This window comes from Lissotriton helveticus, chromosome 2_1 (genome assembly GCF_964261635.1).
Source record: "Lissotriton helveticus chromosome 2_1, aLisHel1.1, whole genome shotgun sequence".
NCBI lineage: Eukaryota > Metazoa > Chordata > Amphibia > Caudata > Salamandridae > Lissotriton > Lissotriton helveticus.
In genome coordinates this window covers 910,207,164-910,224,912 of record NC_136059.1, presented here as the reverse complement: position 1 = coordinate 910,224,912, position 17,749 = coordinate 910,207,164, and the positions used below count along the sequence as shown (strand labels likewise).

At 42.7% G+C, this 17,749-nt stretch overlaps 1 protein-coding gene across 1 annotated transcript in view; it reads right to left on the bottom strand.

Annotated features, from left to right (window-relative positions):
- The window catches only part of SHC3 (SHC adaptor protein 3), a 430,233-nt gene that overhangs the window by 99,736 nt on the left and 312,748 nt on the right, over positions 1-17,749 (bottom strand). Inside the window, exons 5-6 of the mRNA XM_078675642.1 lie at positions 12,212-12,265; positions 2,867-2,918 (exon numbers count right to left, since the gene is read on the bottom strand). Coding sequence (XP_078531768.1) covers positions 2,867-2,918; positions 12,212-12,265 — 106 coding nt within the window. The remainder of the gene's footprint in view (positions 1-2,866; positions 2,919-12,211; positions 12,266-17,749) is intronic.

The window sequence follows — 17,749 nt, the reverse complement described above, 5'->3', positions numbered from 1 at the left end:
CGTATTGTTTACCCTGCAAAACTAGAAAAAAATATTTTTTTTTAAATAGGATGCACTTTCAGTTGTCCCACAGGGTCACAGATATACATTCAAATATCTACCCCTGGATTTTATTGACCCAATGAGCTACATCCCTAATCTGTGCACCACTTTGCTTTGCTAGGTGTTGGAAAACAATAATACATCAAGACAAATGTGTTGACTGGCACTGGGCCTTCAAGGGCAGCCACAAAAGGTCCTATAGTATTTATGAGAGCACATGTTGTTCACGGGTGAATGCTAGTGCTGTTGGTTCGCTTAGCTGCCTTGAAAAGCAGGGCCCAGAGGTAGGTAGGATTTCATGTGATCTAATGGATCTGCCTGGTCTACACTTACTAGTTGTTGTCCCCAAAACGAACCATTACATATGTGATCAATTAGGATTCACCACCATTTGGTATTATTAAAATAGTCCTTGAAACTTTTACTTGATCTATTGGTTTAGGAATGCAATGAATTTTATAACTATGCCGACAATAACCAACTGTTCTTCTGCAAGAGACCACTTAATCAGTTTACGAACAATGGCCGAATCAAAACTGCCGATTGTTAAACACAAACCTTTCTATAGTCACACTAACAGGTCCACAATATGCAATAGTAAAGATGATCTCCATTAATATCACTTTGGTAATGAACAAAATGTTGAATAGATTGGCAGAGCACCTGTTGTACTCTTTGATCAAACAATATCATGAGCAATGAATGAATAAAAGAATGGATTAAAAGATTTTGTAATGTTTGCAACTACCCAGAAAAAAGGAGTGTCTTGGTGTGGGAGAGAAGAAGCAAGAAAGACTTAAGATGAAAATAAAAAGGTTTTCAGCTGTTTGGGAAGGATGAAATGACTGGAAAGGATGGAACTGAGCAAAGCGGGAGAGGGTATCCATTTCAAAACTTGTAGGTGATGACAGAGTAGTCAGAAAGACCAATGTAAGGTGTGTTACAATCAGTGCATCAAGCTATTAAAAAATGTTACAGGACAATGATGATGCTCTTTTTGATTACCCTCATCAGAATGAAACAGATAGAGGAAAGTGTGTCAGTGTGAGAGATGAATGAAAGTTTTGCATCAAAACTGATGGCCTGAATACAGGCAGATGATGCAAGGTTAAGGAAATGGACCAAGCAGTGGCCCAAGCAGATGAATTTCCAAAGTTGATCTCTGTTTTGTCAGAAAGAGGCAGAATTAACTGAAATGTATTCATTCTTTAACAGCGTGCATGTACTTCTTGAACTGGGACAGTCTAGAATGTGGTCACCATCAAGATGTGCATCAATTGTGTGACATCTGCATATGCAGAAAAACTCAGATTAAAAGAATGGAAAGAGAATTTAGAGGAGGTACATAAATGTTGAACATGGTCTGGCTTAAAACCGAACCCTGTGGGATCTGAATTGAACATCTCTAAATGAGAGGGCACTGAAAGTGGTCCTAAAGAAAAAAGAAAACTAGAGTGAGGTAGGCTCGTTCCCAACAATATTTCAAAAATGGTTGAGTAAGGTGGTATGAGAAACCATGTTGGACACTTCAGAGAAGGGTGATAAAATCAGATATGCTTCGGCTCAAAGCTGCCAATCTACGGATGCGGAACAAGAAAATTGTTGGGTTCTCTGTATGAGGAGAGCTTCTGGTTGACCATGGTTTCCGAAACCTCAGCAGGAAATGAAAGTAGCAAGATCGATATATAATTGATCACTGCATAATGGTCTGCATTAGGATTTTTCATAAGAGCACAACAAGTATATTTTTCCGGTTGCTAGGCATTGATCCTGTAGAGATCAAGATATTGCATAGGGTCAAAAGAACTGGAGTGATTGAAAAAGTAAATGTTTCTGAAGTATTAATAGGAAACGGGTCTAAGGGAGAACCAGACGAGGTCAATCTGAGCTTCCATAGGAAACGAATGAAGGAAGATAGGGATTGTGTATGTGCCTCGTGATCACTAGTCAGAGGTGTCCTTAGTTATTTGAGAGCAGCAGAAAAAAGATTTAAGGATCTTATCAATTTTAGTATGAAAAAGTTGGACCAGTCTGAACATATCTGTTGAGAGGGCCAAGTGGCTGCGTTGATGGCCAAAGGGTGAGCAAAACTAATATAAACTGAGAAGACCTCTTCTGTGGAATTTGTTGTGTTCTCAATGTAAGCTCAATAATACCAGGCTCAAGACTACCAGAGAAATGTTTTGCACTGTGTGTTTCCTCCCTATAGCTATCTCCCTTTAATGGAGTAAATGGCTCACCAAAATCTCCTGAAGATCTAGAAGTGCCCTGTGTCACCATCAGACAGCTTCTACCTTGTGAATGGTGCGGGTGGCCTGGGGAGAGCAGGGGGTGGTTCATGCGGTCAATGGATGCTTCCCAATTTCATTCCTTGCATTCTGACTGTTTTTTAAAAACCCGCCCATTCAAGGGAAAGTACTGCTTTCATCAAAAATTTCAACATGCAGGAAATGCAAAGGGGAGATGGAGGTTCGTGGTCGCTGCATTGACTAGTGAGTGAGTCACACCAAAGTAAGACACCAGCGCCCTCATAAAAAGCTTTGTCAATAAGGCTTAGACATTAAGGAGTAGTTCACACATAAGGCTAGACATATACAACTATTGGCTTAAAATGCTTTGTGCATCGGGAACTAAGTCTCTTAAAATGGTAATAAGGATCAGGAAGGCCCAACTCATGATGTCACAGGTTAAATCAACACCCTGAATCTCAACAAATGTACACAATAACAAGCCTTATCTTCGTTATTTTCATCAGAGAGTTCAGGTCAAAATGAGCACAGAGTCATTTTGGAAATACTATATCCGAGCCTAGAAATGATCTTACCTCTGCGATTTACTGGGTCCTTTGCTACATATGCAACATAATCTGTAGTATCCTATTGGATAAAAAACAAACAATTTTATTTGTCAACAAATGTGCAGGCATTAAACAGTGGCAAGTCAGTATATTTGATCGGTTGAATGTTTACTGGAAAATGGATAATAGTTTGGGTTGCCAATATTTTCAATATAAACGTGCTTAAAATAAATAAAGCAGTATGAAAGACAAACATATGTAAAAACATTCATATATAACATACCCACCGCTGAGGTAGTTTACATGGTAAAGCCATACCAGACATCACAAACAATGTCATCTTTCTCTTTTGCAATGCTCCCATGAGCACACATTATGTTACACAAAAGGGTGGAACAACGTTGGGAGCATAGAAAGAGGGGACAGCCTCAAATTACAAACATCTCACACAGTCCATATTCACACATTTCCCCTAAGGGGATCATTGTGAATGAGCTTCTCCAGTTTACAACAAGTATATCGTAGCACGTTTGCAAACATTTGCACTGGAACAGATCTGCATGTTTCCTAGTGGCGGCTGCCTCTGAACGGGGGAGGTAGGGCGGGGGCTGGAGGAGGTTAAAAGAAAAAGAAAGCGTACCTTCACTGACGCCGCAGCAGCCTCTCCTCATCCTCGCTCTTCTGCAGCTCCTGTAGCATCCAGGCTTCTGGACTCTGCCAGTCAATCTCGACGCTGCAGAAGCAGTGTCGTGATTGGTCTCAGTGTCCTGTTTGGACGCTCATGCAGTGACTGAAAAGGCTGGGCATTTTCTCCACCGGGCTGTCCAACACAGCCCAATGGAGAGCATGCCAAGTGCGCATGACGGTTTGGCCGGCCCTTGAGGATGGTCATAGCGCCGTTGTGCACTTAGGAGTGGGCAAACCACTCCTGCTCCCTCTAATGCGGGGAGCCCAGCCCCGCTCAACCTGGCTGGAGTCTAAAGAAAAATAAAATGATAATAACTGCTTGTTATAATCACTTTATTTTTATTTTGCACAGCTCAAACAGTGGGGAGACGCTCCTCCTCCTTAGCGGAGGAGCTAGTTTTAGAATCTAGAGTCTTCGGCTAAGCTCAGAAGTGACCTCTTAGGTTTTGTTTGACACTTGCTCTTATAAAGGTGCAACGTGTTGATGTGACTGTCACCAAGTCTACTGCTGCTGATTATTAACTAGATATTCATAACCTTAAACTCCTGGAAGTGGATGAATAGCCGGTCAGTCAGAATTGGTACTGGTGATGTGGAATGAAGGTGGGTGGAAAGGAGGGTAGCTGAAGGTGGCCCTTCACTTCAACAAGCTCTATGACGAAGGTAAGGAGACAAGAAATTACTCACATTCTCCTTTCCTGCGCAGAAAGGGCCATAATTTCACTCCGGCACATCGCGGGGGTCAATGCCTTTTCAGGTTGGGAAGGGGACTGAATTGCCACCAGATTTGGTTGTGGAAGACGGAAAGGGGTTTCTATTCCTGGGAATGGGATCCGATTAGGAATATCACATAACCTTGCCAGGGATCATCATGAAAACTTGCACCTAGTTCAGCTTTTCCTATACATTCCTGTAAATTCTTGGGAATCACAGTAAACAGGGAATCTACACTGAGACACAGGTGTCATTGTATTCAGTAAAGGGATGCCCTTAATAAGAGAAGCAAATGTAAGGCAGAGGAGCTGTAGACACGTAGATAAAACCACTTTATATGTGTAGTGTTATCCAATAATATTTGAGTCCGATAGAGAGAGCATCAGACCTGATGTGTCCTAGACCACATTTAAAATACCAGGCTGGTTCATATAGTGGTGAATGGTTTTGTCTGTTTAAGAAGCATATGAGGACTGGTGCAAAAGAAATATACAACATTTTAAGGTACTCAAAAAACTGCAGTGAAGCACTGGTCATAATTACTTTCTATATTTCCTCTGCAGAGTAGAAATCAGTTCTCATGGAAGATAGAAAATCAAAGACGTTGAAAAGTGAAATGTTTGTGGTAGATTCCTTACAGTAGTTTTCATACCTGATGTGCTGGATAGACGACACTGACTTTCCTAATTTTACTGTGTGCCACATCCCTCTGACAAGTGTACACTACTGTACTTCAAATGAGAGGGTTGCTCCTTTCATAGTCACGTCTTTGGTGGAAATAAATGGTAATTTCCTCAGATCCTAAAACATTTGTTTAAAAACTGCTTCTATAAATATAAGACTTAAAAATAAAGTACACAACACCTGCATCATCGAAAAATTGTACCACAGACCAGTTTTTACACTGCTGACCTGAATGTTGTCATGTGTTAATACCATAAAGAGATAAGACGGCTGCACTCTTATTAGGGACCATAAATAAGGTGGGAACATCCTCTGCTTAGGTAAAGTCTGAACTGGTGCCAGATAGCAGACATATTGAGGGAGAAGTGAGGCAAGAGTAAGAGAGAAAATGAAAAGAAATAGCAGGAGCGACAGAGACTGATACAAGGAGTACTGCCATAATAAAAACAGGTTTACACAGAAAATAATAGGACACACGTGGAAACTACAATCTAAAAATATGTTGAGTTCCATCAAGGCAGAGACTGCATCTGTTGACTCATTACAATTACAAGGTTCTCACTTAATGGTCTGGCACTGGCCCCATATTAAAAGGCAGCTTCATGACCAGGAAGATGACAAAGAAGGAAGCTAGAATTAGGGGTGTAGTCTGGGAATTAATTGGATGCCCCTTGTGTAGAATTATCCACGACATTTACAACAGGACCACTGAATAAATTGTAAGCCCCAAGGGCGTGTTACTGACCATATATGTATATATATGTCAAAGGTGGTAGTAACACACACATGATCAAAGCACCACGACCAAAGAGTTCCACTTGTGAATCAGGAAGCACCCAGCAGAGTATGGTCTGGTTGTGATGTGGCTGTGGATTATTACTTGTTCAGGAGAAATTACTCAAGTTTTTGTTTAAAAGTGGCAAGAGAGAAGATAGAGTAAATGGGTGACATAGTGGTATTCCAAACCCTCGGAGTACATCCAGAAAAAAAACCTTTAAAGTGTATTTTTATTGAAGAAAAGCGTTTCCAACAGGAGAGGGCCCAAGCTGCGAAGGTTGGTGGCTCACCTCAGAGACCTTTGACGCATGGTGCGAGTGACTGGGGAGTCAAAGTTTATGAACCAAGCAGGAAACCTTATATATTGACCTTCCCTAAAAAGGGAGCAGGCACAGTGAATGAAGTATAGGGCTGATGTGCCCGCTGTGAGCAATCCCAGAGATCACACAAGCTGCACAGTTTAATAAAGGATTAAATTCGTTCAGGTGGATTTTATGAACAGCATTCTCCTAATTAGGTCTGGATAGAAAGAGTGCCCCTGTCTCTTGTTTCAAATAATTTTGAAGGGGAAAATGTTTGGTGCCCTGAATCAAATGAAGTTGATTGTTGGCACTATTGGCATAAGCACGTTTATGCAAGAGTCTAAAATGAAGGCCAGCGATTTCACGCTGTCATTAATGAATTGGTTTGGATTTTACTAGAATCAAGCCGTTCGAGGATATGGGGCATGAGGAAATGAGTTTCATTGAATTTCAGCTGATGTTATCAAGTGTAGAAGCCACTAGAGAAACATACTCAAGTTTATACTTTATTCGGTTTTTGTAATACAAAACCATAAAAGTTCATAATACATACAGTTTACAATCCAGATTATAATAATTAAAAAAAACCACTTTAAAAGACCAAAATACAGTGAAGTAGGGTCCCAATCGTAAAAATTATTTCTTTTCCACTCCAGAGGTTAAGACAGTCTCCGAGGAGTTCGTGATTAGTCTTTGTTACATGTCCAGATGTTTCCAGAAAATCATGATGCATTTTATGGATCCTACCACATGGGGTATGATTTCGGAAGGGGAGGAAAACACGGGATTATGGGATAGAAATCATGTAAATCCCATGTAGATATTGGACAGTCTCTTACTTGAGGCGGCCAGGTTTTCAAGTAAGGGACAATATTTCTGTCTCTAAATCTCACAAGTACCAAGTCCCCAGCAACATCTTTGGGGAGGGAACCCAGCCAACCCACCCTTCTAACACTCCTTATTGCTCCGTATAAATTACGAGGCAGTGGCCTATTTTTTGACAGCCAGAATTTGGTTTTATTGACTAAGTCATATTGACTTTCAGTTTTTCCAAGTGGGAGAGGAGGTACGCCCGCAAGGATGCACACGTATGGGGCCGCTTCCGGTGGTAAATGAATAGAGTTAGCTTTATTGTGACCTATTCTAGGTGCGGTCAGCTGGGTAAGGGGAACTTTAGCGGGGTATTTAGCTATTTTTATCCCTGGTGCACTAAGGCCAGCAGGTTGTGTTTGACGCCTTTTATCCTGCACAAAAGGTTTAGAGCCTAGATGGGTAGGAGGTGAATTAGGGCCATTGGGAGTGTCACTACATTTGTCAACCAGCAAGGTTGACTTGATGGCTTTCTCTATTCCAGAGAGCCTATCCCCTAAAATGTTAATTTTCTCTAACAGCGGAGCTATCATGGAGCTAACCAATTGTTCGATAAGGGGTAGTATGTGCAAGTGGGGAGGGGGTGTTATGGCCTCTGGATACTCAGCAATCGGTGGGATCATTGGGAATTAGCAGTGGATGGGCTTAGGCACAATTTTTGGGTTTTGGGGTTGTTTCCACCTTGATTGACACCGTTATATTTCCTTTTCACAGATGGGACCTGAGGGGGTTCGATACTTTGTAAGCTCGGGCTGCAGGTTTTGGTAAGTAATATGGGGGGATCTAAAAGTGTAGCCTTGTCTGGTAGTGTACTAACACTTTTGGGCAGAGGGGAAGTTTCCAGTATAGCATATTTGGTTTTACATAGGAGGTTTAACTCGTCTAACAGGGAGAACGTTTGCCCAATACCTGCTACGCTAATTGAAAGGTCCCCCTTGGAGGTCATGGTGATAAAGGGATATAGAGTGGTGATAAATGAAAAAGTCCACAAATATGGATACGGATCTAATAGATGAGGTCTTTACCTTTTATATAGTAGGCCCTTAGTGTGACAGCCAAGGGGGGGGGGGCCCGTCCCGTCCTTATCTGGCCTTTGAGGGCCTTAGAGGGCCCGCCCTTTGCCCGGGCTTCGCCCGGCGCGTCCCGCGACGCGGAGGGAGCGTCTGTACTTTTGTAGCGCCTCCGGGCGCGATCCTTACGAGAACTGGAAGTCCCCCGCAAAGCTCGCTGGGAGCTGTAGTCTCTGGCCGCAAGATGGTGGTTGAAAACGGCGTGGAGACTACAGCGTCTGGCACCCAGGAGCTTCCCCCGCAGGACAGCGTCTATCAGGGCAGCAGCAGGTAAGATTGGGCCACTTCCACTCAGCAATGCCCCCCGCTCCACCGAGGGAGCGTCTGTACTTTTGTAGCGCCTCCGGGCGCGATCCTTACGAGAACCGGAAGTCCCCCGCAAAGCTCTCTGGGAGCTGTAGTCTCTGGCCGCAAGATGGTGGTGGAAAACGGTGTGGAGACTACAGCGTCTGGCACCCAGGAGCTTCCCCCGCAGGACAGCGTCTATCAGGGCAGCAGCAGGTAAGATTTGGCCACTTCCACTCAGCAATGCCCCCCGCTCCACCGAGGGAGCGTCTGTACTTTTGTAGCACCTCCGGGCGCGAGCCTTACGAGAACCGGAAGTCCCCCGCAAAGCTCTCTGGTAGCTGTAGTCTCTGGCCGCAAGATGGTGGTGGAAAACGGTGTGGAGACTACAGCGTCTGGCACACAGGAGCTTCCCCCGCAGGACAGCGTCTATCAGGGCAGCAGCAGGTAAGATTGGGCCACTTCCACTCAGCAATGCCCCCCGCTCCACCGAGGGAGCGTCTGTACTTTTGTAGCGCCTCCGGGCGCGATCCTTACGAGAACCGGAAGTCCCCCGCAAAGCTCTCTGGGAGCTGTAGTCTCTGGCCGCAAGATGGTGGTGGAAAACGGCGTGGAGACTACAGCGTCTGGCACCCAGGAGCTTCCCCCGCAGGACAGCATCTATCAGGGCAGCAGCAGGTAAGATTGGGCCACTTCCACTCAGCAATGCCCCCCGCTCCACCGAGGGAGCGTCTGTACTTTTGTAGCGCCTCCGGGCGCGATCCTTACGAGAACCGGAAGTCCCCCGCAAAGCTCCCTGGGAGCTGTAGTCTCTGGCCGCAAGATGGTGGTGGAAAACGGCGTGGAGACTACAGCGTCTGGAATACAGGAGCTTCCCCCGCAGGACAGCATCTATCAGGGCAGCAGCAGGTAAGATTGAGCCACTTCCACTCAGCAATGCCCCCCGCTCCACCGAGGGAGCGTCTGTACTTTTGTAGCGTCTCCGGGCGTGATCCTTACGAGAACCGGAAGTCCCCCGCAAAGCTCTCTGGGAGCTGTAGTCTCTGGCCGCAAGATGGTGGTGGAAAACGGCGTGGAGACTACAGCGTCTGGCACCCAGGAGCTTCCCCCGCAGGACAGCGTCTATCAGGGCAGCAGCAGGTAAGATTGGGCCACTTCCACTCAGCAATGCACATACTCAATTCTCCTAGCGATTCAGGGTAAATATTGAAAACTATGTAACAATTTAACATGAAGCCAGAGTCTATTTGTGAGTTTTTAGAAAAAAGACAGTTCTACTGGGACGAGCTACTTGTTTCTGCATCATTCTCCTGGCACCTGGGGAGGGACTATGTCCCCTAGACCTCTTTGCTCGGTGCTTTGGTGTTGAGGAGGAGGGGCCGCCCACAAATGAGCCTTGGCACTTAAGGTGTTCCCATGGATTTGTTTAAGGCCAATTTATCTCTGGTCTGGTCAGTCTGTCTTCATTCCCATCTTTGAGAAAGGGGATCGTTCCAACCCTGTCTGTTACCACCCCATAACCCTACTTGATTCACTGTTGATAGTTACAGGGAAAATTGTACAAAGTCGACTTGAGGAATTGGCTGAAGGTTCCAATATTCATTCAGACCTCCAGTACGGCTTTCGCAGAGGGCTGGGAACTATTAAGCAGGGGTTTAAACGGAACTCAATTATTGCTAAATATACTCTAATGAAAAAAGGCCAGCTGTATCTAGCTTTTGTTGACTTGTCGAGTGCCTTTGACTGTTTCCTTCATGCCAACTGTGGGCAATTTGGACACAGCTTTAAATGACGACGATGCCGTCCTCATGTCACAAACTCCCCTGGGCTTACAAAGGCCACTCACCTGATTTATCAACTACATGTCTGAGTGTGGCTTGATTGTCAGTAAAAGCAAGACCTTTGTCATGAACTGTGGGTGAAAAACTAGGAAGTGCCCCACATTTTCATACCTGGGTGTTTCATTCGATAAACATGGTAAATGGTCCCCAGTTGTGAATAACAGGAAGTTGCATTTTAACAAATCTGCAACTGCTCTTTTAAATTTCACCACTAAATTAGGCAACACACCTATGATGGAGATGCTCACTATATACAATGCAAAATGTGTCTCTGTTGCGGTTTATAGGGTTTGCATTAGGGGCTATTCCAATGTTAATCATCTTCAGACGGCTGAGAATACCTTTCTAAACAATCTTTTGTCAGCTCCAAAAAACAGTTTCACATGTGTATGCTATTCTGAATTGAGGGCTATGTTTCTATCTAACCTGATTAAAATTCAGCAAATGTTATTGGCACAAGGTATGGACTTCTGAATTTATGGTTTTAAATATATGGCTAATTAATGATTGTCGTAGGCTGACTGATTTCCAACTTGTAGCCTGGTTTAAATTTGCTAAGCAGTTTTTATCAGACATTTGCCATGTAGAGTATTTTACCACACCTGAAGTGTTACATAATATCAATAGAAACGATCTTTAAAAACATTGTTTACTTTTACTTGAAGATCAAAGGCTGACTCGGGAAAGGATGAAACCCTTGTTTATCAAAAACCAGCAGATTCTTGTAACGAATGCTGTGCAACCTTATCTTAGCCTTGTGCAGAATCCTTGGCACAGGTTTGTGCTAACTCGTTTCAGACTAGACATCGTGCACTGTCTAGTTAGCATTCCGGCAATTAATGATTGGTCAGATGTTTTGAATAATTGCCCCGTGACAATTTATTTACACTAGGCACCTTGCGCATCACACTTTTCTGAAAATGTTATGATACCCCATGGAGACATTTTATTCTGCCTATTCTTTCTGAACTGAAATTTAAACAACGTCTTCTTGCCTTATTGTTCTAACAACAATTGGCTTCTGCTATGATTTGCCCCGTTTTTTAAGCTCATTGATGCGTATGGTCTGTCACTGTGTGTTTTGTATTGAATTGATTTTATTATAATGATGTATTTGAATGGGCATTATATTGAACTGTATACTTTTATGGTTTTTATAAAAATCGAATAAGTCTGAATTTGACTGATTGATAGTCCTATTTTACATTCAATGTGCTGTGCAGGAAGAGCTCAATATTGAAGATCTCATTATTTAATTGTTCCATTAACATCAATTTATATAAATAGGGTTCAAACAGCAAAAAGAACTGGCATGGGGAACCGAATATTTATTTTAGGAGCACTGATTGTAATTGTTAAACTGTACAAGAGACACTGATTTTGACGATTGGTTAATCTTGCCCAGGTGCTGTTTGCCTTGCAGTTAAAGTTAGAGTACCAAAACCTCTTAGTAAAGTGTTCAGAAGTGGTGAGTTTATGGGAAATATTGTTTTTTAGAATAAACAGGACTCTGAATATGAATCTAAAGCCAGAGAAAAGATTGGTTCTCTTCAATGATCTAGAAACCAGTGCAGGACAGAGCTAGCCAGCAAGTCTGCTGCTCATGAAGGGAATTTATGGGGGTTAGAGCATTTATTCTTAGACATATGAAGAGCACGTTATCTGTTGAGGTATAGTCTTGAAATGGCAAATTTGGTAAGACTTTTTAGACTATTATACTTCAGATTATTTGACAGATCAGTGTGTTCATAAGCCTAATTTTCCTCTTTCCTTCCTTCCCCTCTTTACCCGCGGTTTTAACAGGTGCACACCTCTACCTGGTGAAACTGTGGGCAAAATTTCTGGACCGAGTAATTTTATGCCAGGAAACACTGGACCATTTTTAGTTGCCTAAAATGGGACCGCGCACACCATGAGATATTGCTATGGACAATTCATAATGAAGGGCCATAAAGGCGTCAAGAACGTGTTTTGCAGTCACTGACTGGTGTGTCCATGGACAGTGGAATGTTACAAATACTGATGACGACTCTAACCTATCTAAACACTCTATCCTGACATTTAAAACCAAGGAAATCACAAATGCTATAATTTTAAGTAGAATGTCAGAGTGATAATAAAAACATGCAAGTAAGATCTTACCGGATCACCTCCGGAGGCAAAAGAAATAGATTGCATGTGATGGTTTGCAATTATCTGTTAAAAAACAAAGAAATAAAAACAATAGCATCATTAAACAATAAAGATGTAATATAGCTGAAAGTCATAACCGTTTAAAATATTGCCATATTCGGTACACACATCTTTCTCTATTCTTGATTGCAAAAATAATTACTTTAGCTTATGGTATAATACTGTAAAACAAAATCATACCTCCTAACCTTACTCCCAAATGCTGCGTTTCAAGACATGACTGCACTATTTTAAGTACAAAACGTTTTTTAATAATTAACATTACGAAACAGTTTACACTAAATGCATGCAATAAATGCCATTGTCACTAGCAGTCTTGTCCAATAGCCAACATGCAGTTTTACTGAAACTGCCCTTTCTGTATTACCACCCTTGCCAACCATTCTTTCTGTCAGTATATTAGCTCGTGTGATAGTTCCTTAAACAATTTGGAAAGATAATTCTAAGAATATAGTGATATAAAATGGGTATTACTGACATGTGAATGCTGAATGCTAGTGACATTGCTGTAGTTAGTGATATGTCTACATGACTGCAGTAATGTAGTATAATTATATTTATTTTCTTGCTTTCAATCAACTTACTGATGATGAATTAGAAAATTGTGTTTAGTGATATTGCTTTTTATTTAACTATGAAATATGTCTAAGAGAGCTAAAGGCCTGATTTAAATGTTGGAGGAGTTCCCTCCACCACCAACGTGAGGGTCCGCCGTCCAATTTAGAATCGGGCAGACAATAGGTTTGAAAATGGCAGAGACTACTCCATCTCTGCTGTGATCAAACCCCTCTGACGGCCCAATTGTATAAGGGTTGTCAGAGATTTGGCTATATGTCCACTCACCTAATTTAGATAGGTGGGGATAAAGACGATTTTCAATGCCTGTCACTGCCAGGAAGAGACAGATGATAAGGGGCATTGAAATGTGCTCAATGACCCCCTCGCCATGGGAGGAAACTCCCATGGCGAAAGGGGTATTTTTTTTCAGAAAGAAAATCCTACTTTTGGGATTTTCTTTTTGAAAATAAAAAAACATTGTAAGTTTGCAGTACGGTTCCGTCATTTTAATGGAGCCATCTGTCGAACTTACACTGCATTGACAGAAATCGTCATCACGGCGGTTCCTGCCAATGCTTGAAATGTCCGCTGGGCAACTGGACATGTCTAAATTTGCTGGGTGGCACCGTTGTCAGGGGGATGGAGTAAATTACTTCATAGCCCTGGCGGGGAAACTGGCTGTCGGCCAATATATAAATTGTGCCCTTAGCCTAAACCATGTCAGTGAATGTGTCTGTTCTAGATTCATTTACATATTACTTTTCTGTGGTGCATTTACATTCATTTATCGGCTGTTAAAGTTCAAAATGTATTAGTAAGTGAACTTGCTTTCTAGGTAAATTCCTACTTTATTTCTTCTTTACTACAAAATCATCCGCAATTTTTTTTTTTATCTAAAGCTACTAGTCTTATATCTGAGTTGATTTGTAGTGATTAAAAATTCTTGCATAGGTCAGTTTGCAATTGCTTCCATTTTGAGGTGAATTATAGTTTCTATGGACATCACTGGGTAGTTACAATACTTGAAATCTGAATAGGGTTACATTATATCTGTACAAATAGATACATAGGGGCCCATTACGATGTCGGGCGGATTGCCCCCACCAGGCTGGCGTAGCCACCGCCGGCCTGGCGATGGCAATCCGCCCGACATCCACTCCCGAATGGCCCCCCGCCATATTAGTATGGCGGGGGGACTGTGGCGGACGGAAAGACTGTCCGCCGCTTTTCCGCCCCGATCGCCTTGCGGCCGGGGCAGAAAAGGATTAATATGGTGGAGGTGTCTCATAGACACCGCCAGCCATATTAGTATGGGCCAAATCGGATGCCTTTTATCGCCGCCACGGAAAGGCATGCGGTCTTCACTCTGGGGGCCCCTGCGGGCCCCCATAAACAAAGCGGCAGGCACTGCGCGCTGCCTGCCGCTTTGTTTATGCAAATGCGCGCATTCATTTTTAACATTGTGGCGGGCGGTGCAGTGAGCACCGCCCGCCACAATGTTAAAAATGGGGGATGTGCCCGCCACTGTGGCGGGCGTATCCTAATGCAGACATCGGGACCCCCGCCCTTAAGGCGGGCGGTCCCGTTTTCCGCAAGGGTGGCGGGCGGGCTCCTAATGAGGCCCATAGTACCAATGAGATTGTATTTAAAACCTCTGAGTTGGATGTACTACTGGTTATTAACCTATCACAAAGATGATTCTTTTTCTGAAAGTATAATGAATGCTGGGCGAATCAGATATCTGGCTGGGAGTATACATTATGCATGTTGACGTAAACAGTAAACTTAGGGCCCAACTTGAGACACATGCAATCATTCAGCATGTGGAAGCTGGCTTATATTGAGGAGAAATTCCGTAAGATGAAAGGAGATTTCAGTCAGATGCACATAATTTCACAATGATGATGTGGCTAGCTTGCTGCACGTTTGCTGCTCATGCCTACTTATGAACAAAATACAAGTCCGGAATCTTTGGGTATATGTGTAAGTTTTGGACAAACACTATGGTTCCTCAACGAAAAACTGCTTTTTTTTAAGGAAGTGTAGGTGATTTGAAATAGCTTTCTATGGAGAATGGGTAATTGCTTTTTCAAAATATATGGGGAAACCAAGTTCTCTCTCACCATGTAAGAGAAAAGGCCTTGATATCTTCAAATATGACACTGCTTTGACCTTGACTCAGCTCCCTGCTCTCAACGATTCCATTATAGTTTCTATACAGCTTTCCTTGAGTACAAGAGATATCAGAAGTATTTGAGATTTACTCTCGAACATAACGTTTAACGATGTATCATTATGCTTCGTTTAGGGATCTTGCCTTTAGAAAGCTATACTAAGAATTGGAATAAAACAAGAGACAAAACAGGATTATGTAATCTCAGTAGTGGAGGAGAACAAGATTTAGCGCACGTGCTATATATCTTCCCGAATAAAGTTTTAGTAGAAGCTCCACTACGTTTTTTTAGAACCTATATGTTTGAGATATAGTTTATCTACCATTAAGGATTTGTCTGCCTTAATCACTTTATACCCAAATGAATTTGTTATAATCGGTATACATTTTTAAAATCCTTTTTATCACTATTTTTTAGAAGAAATTGTACTTATTGGTTTACATGTTTCATCAATGTATTTTTCCATATTTATTCTTATTGTTGACCTTAGTAGAGGTCTAAAAAACTTGAAAAATGTGAAACTCCTCTAACTTTTACCATCTGGTTGAAAAAATGCAATGTGTTGCTGTAATTGAAAATTATTTGAATTAAGAACAAATACATTTAACACGTTCAATGCGTTGGAATTGGTAGGATAAGTTATGTAAATATGAAGTGAAATTGTTCATGACATTTTCTTTATGTTGTACAACTCTAAAGCTTCTGTCAATAGGTAACTGTTAAAAATAGAAGAAACTCTGGTATAGAATAGGAGGATCTGAGATTGTAGCGGTAAAAGTAGTAAGCAAGTGTTAGGACTTTAGCTCTCCCACTGTGTTTATATAGAATTTGCTGTATGTTTTCATTAATTGTGCAGTTAAGAAATTAACCCATTTTTGGTGCCATGTATTTTTTGTCACAGTCTGTCTAATTATATCAGTGTGCTGCAAGACTGAAATATTCCATCAATTTTAGATTGGATCAGCAGATTCTTTATTCCACAGTACAACAATGTATTCCAAGGCACACTCCGTAACTGCAGAGAAATTTAAACACAAGAACACCAGTCTTTACTACGTATTAATTTGTGTGGCAAGTTTCCTTTTATGAACTGCACTACTGCAAAAAATGCAAACAATTCAAAATGGCATTAGAATACGTTCACTTAATTTTGAACCAGTGAGATAAAAATAAGCGGAATTGATAAAAATCCTAACGATCAATTTTTACATTGAACATTGAACCAGGTACAATTGTTGTGAGCGGACCACTGTAGACAAAGAAACAAAAGATCACTCCAAACACAGTTGCTGTATTTAAACTTTCATATAACACATTACTGCCGTCTAGGATCTGTAGTATTCGTTAATTTCAGTTGAACTAACGGAATTAACGATCTGTTTAACATATATTATTTAGGACCTGAATAACACAGGGGGATACTCACAAGGAAGTGGCGGAAAGAGGCGTTAACCTTCTTGGCTTAACGCCTCTCTCCGCCACTTCGGAAAAGCAAGGCTGCACCATATTCACAAGGATAAGGTGCAGCCTTCATTTCCCCCTACGATGGCGCTAAGTTTCACAACTTAGCGCCAACGCAGGCACCCTTGCACCAGAGTGCAAGGGTGTCTGCAAGCAGGTCGGTTTGTTTATGTACAGGAAGGTGTCACTTCCTTCACAGAAACAAATCTAAAATGCCAGTTTGTAACTTACATATGTGCTGCTTCATGCAGCGCATATGTAAGTAACAAAACGGTATTTTAAAATAAAAGGTTTGTTTATGTACAGGAAGGGACACCTTCCAGACACCGTCACCATATTAAAGCCCTTTTTCGCCCGGTCGCCTGTCCAACCGGCAACCGACTGCTGGGGTCCCCACCGCCATCGTAATTTGGTGGGGGAAATTGTAGGCGGGTGGTGGAAAATGGCAGGCGGATCGCCACTGCAAGACGGGCGGTGGCGATCCGCCCGCCATACTAATGACCCCCTAAGTATTTTGACAAAATGGGTCCCTATGGTCTGCCCTTGGGTTTAATCCTGGTACCTAAATTAACCTTATTGTATAATCCTGAACAAATCACATGTCCTCACTGCACTTTATTTGCCTTATTAACCAAAACATGAAAAATTCTTGAATGATATATTTTAACGTAGTCCCTTATAACACCCAAGGGAGCAAGGTTACGTGACAAAGCATAATTAACTGTCCCCAATTTGTAAAACCACAGATTGGAACTGGTTATCATCTAACCTGAATTAAAATAAAATATTCTGATAGGGGAGGAGCCAAGATGGCCACCGGAGCGGACGTGTAGGCTCCCGGCTCCGCGAGTTCTCGAGCCCCGCTCCGAAATCCTGATTATCATCCTGAGGTCGCGCTGCAGCGGGGTGTTGGTGATTGCGCGCTGTCCTCATTCGTGTTCTCCTGGGGTTTCTACCTGCCTGGTAACTGGAGTTATTCGGGAAGTTGTTTGGTGGCCTCCGCAGCCCTGAAGCCGGGACCTACGCAGCTGAATGCCGCCGGGTTCTAATTTCTCAACACCGGCCAGCCGGGCCTGTTCGGAGCTGGCCCTTTAGGACGCATTGACTGCCGACGGGGAGCAGGAACAGAATTTCGCTGCTAGGGCGCAGCTCCTCGCACCACGCGACTGGGGTGCATTTGCGAGATGGGGACTCGCTGGGCATACTTCTTCTTTGTGTAAAGCTGGAGGTGAGCAGTATCGACCCCATTTTCGAACTTGCCCGGTCATTGCGGACCACCCCCGAATTTGCCCCA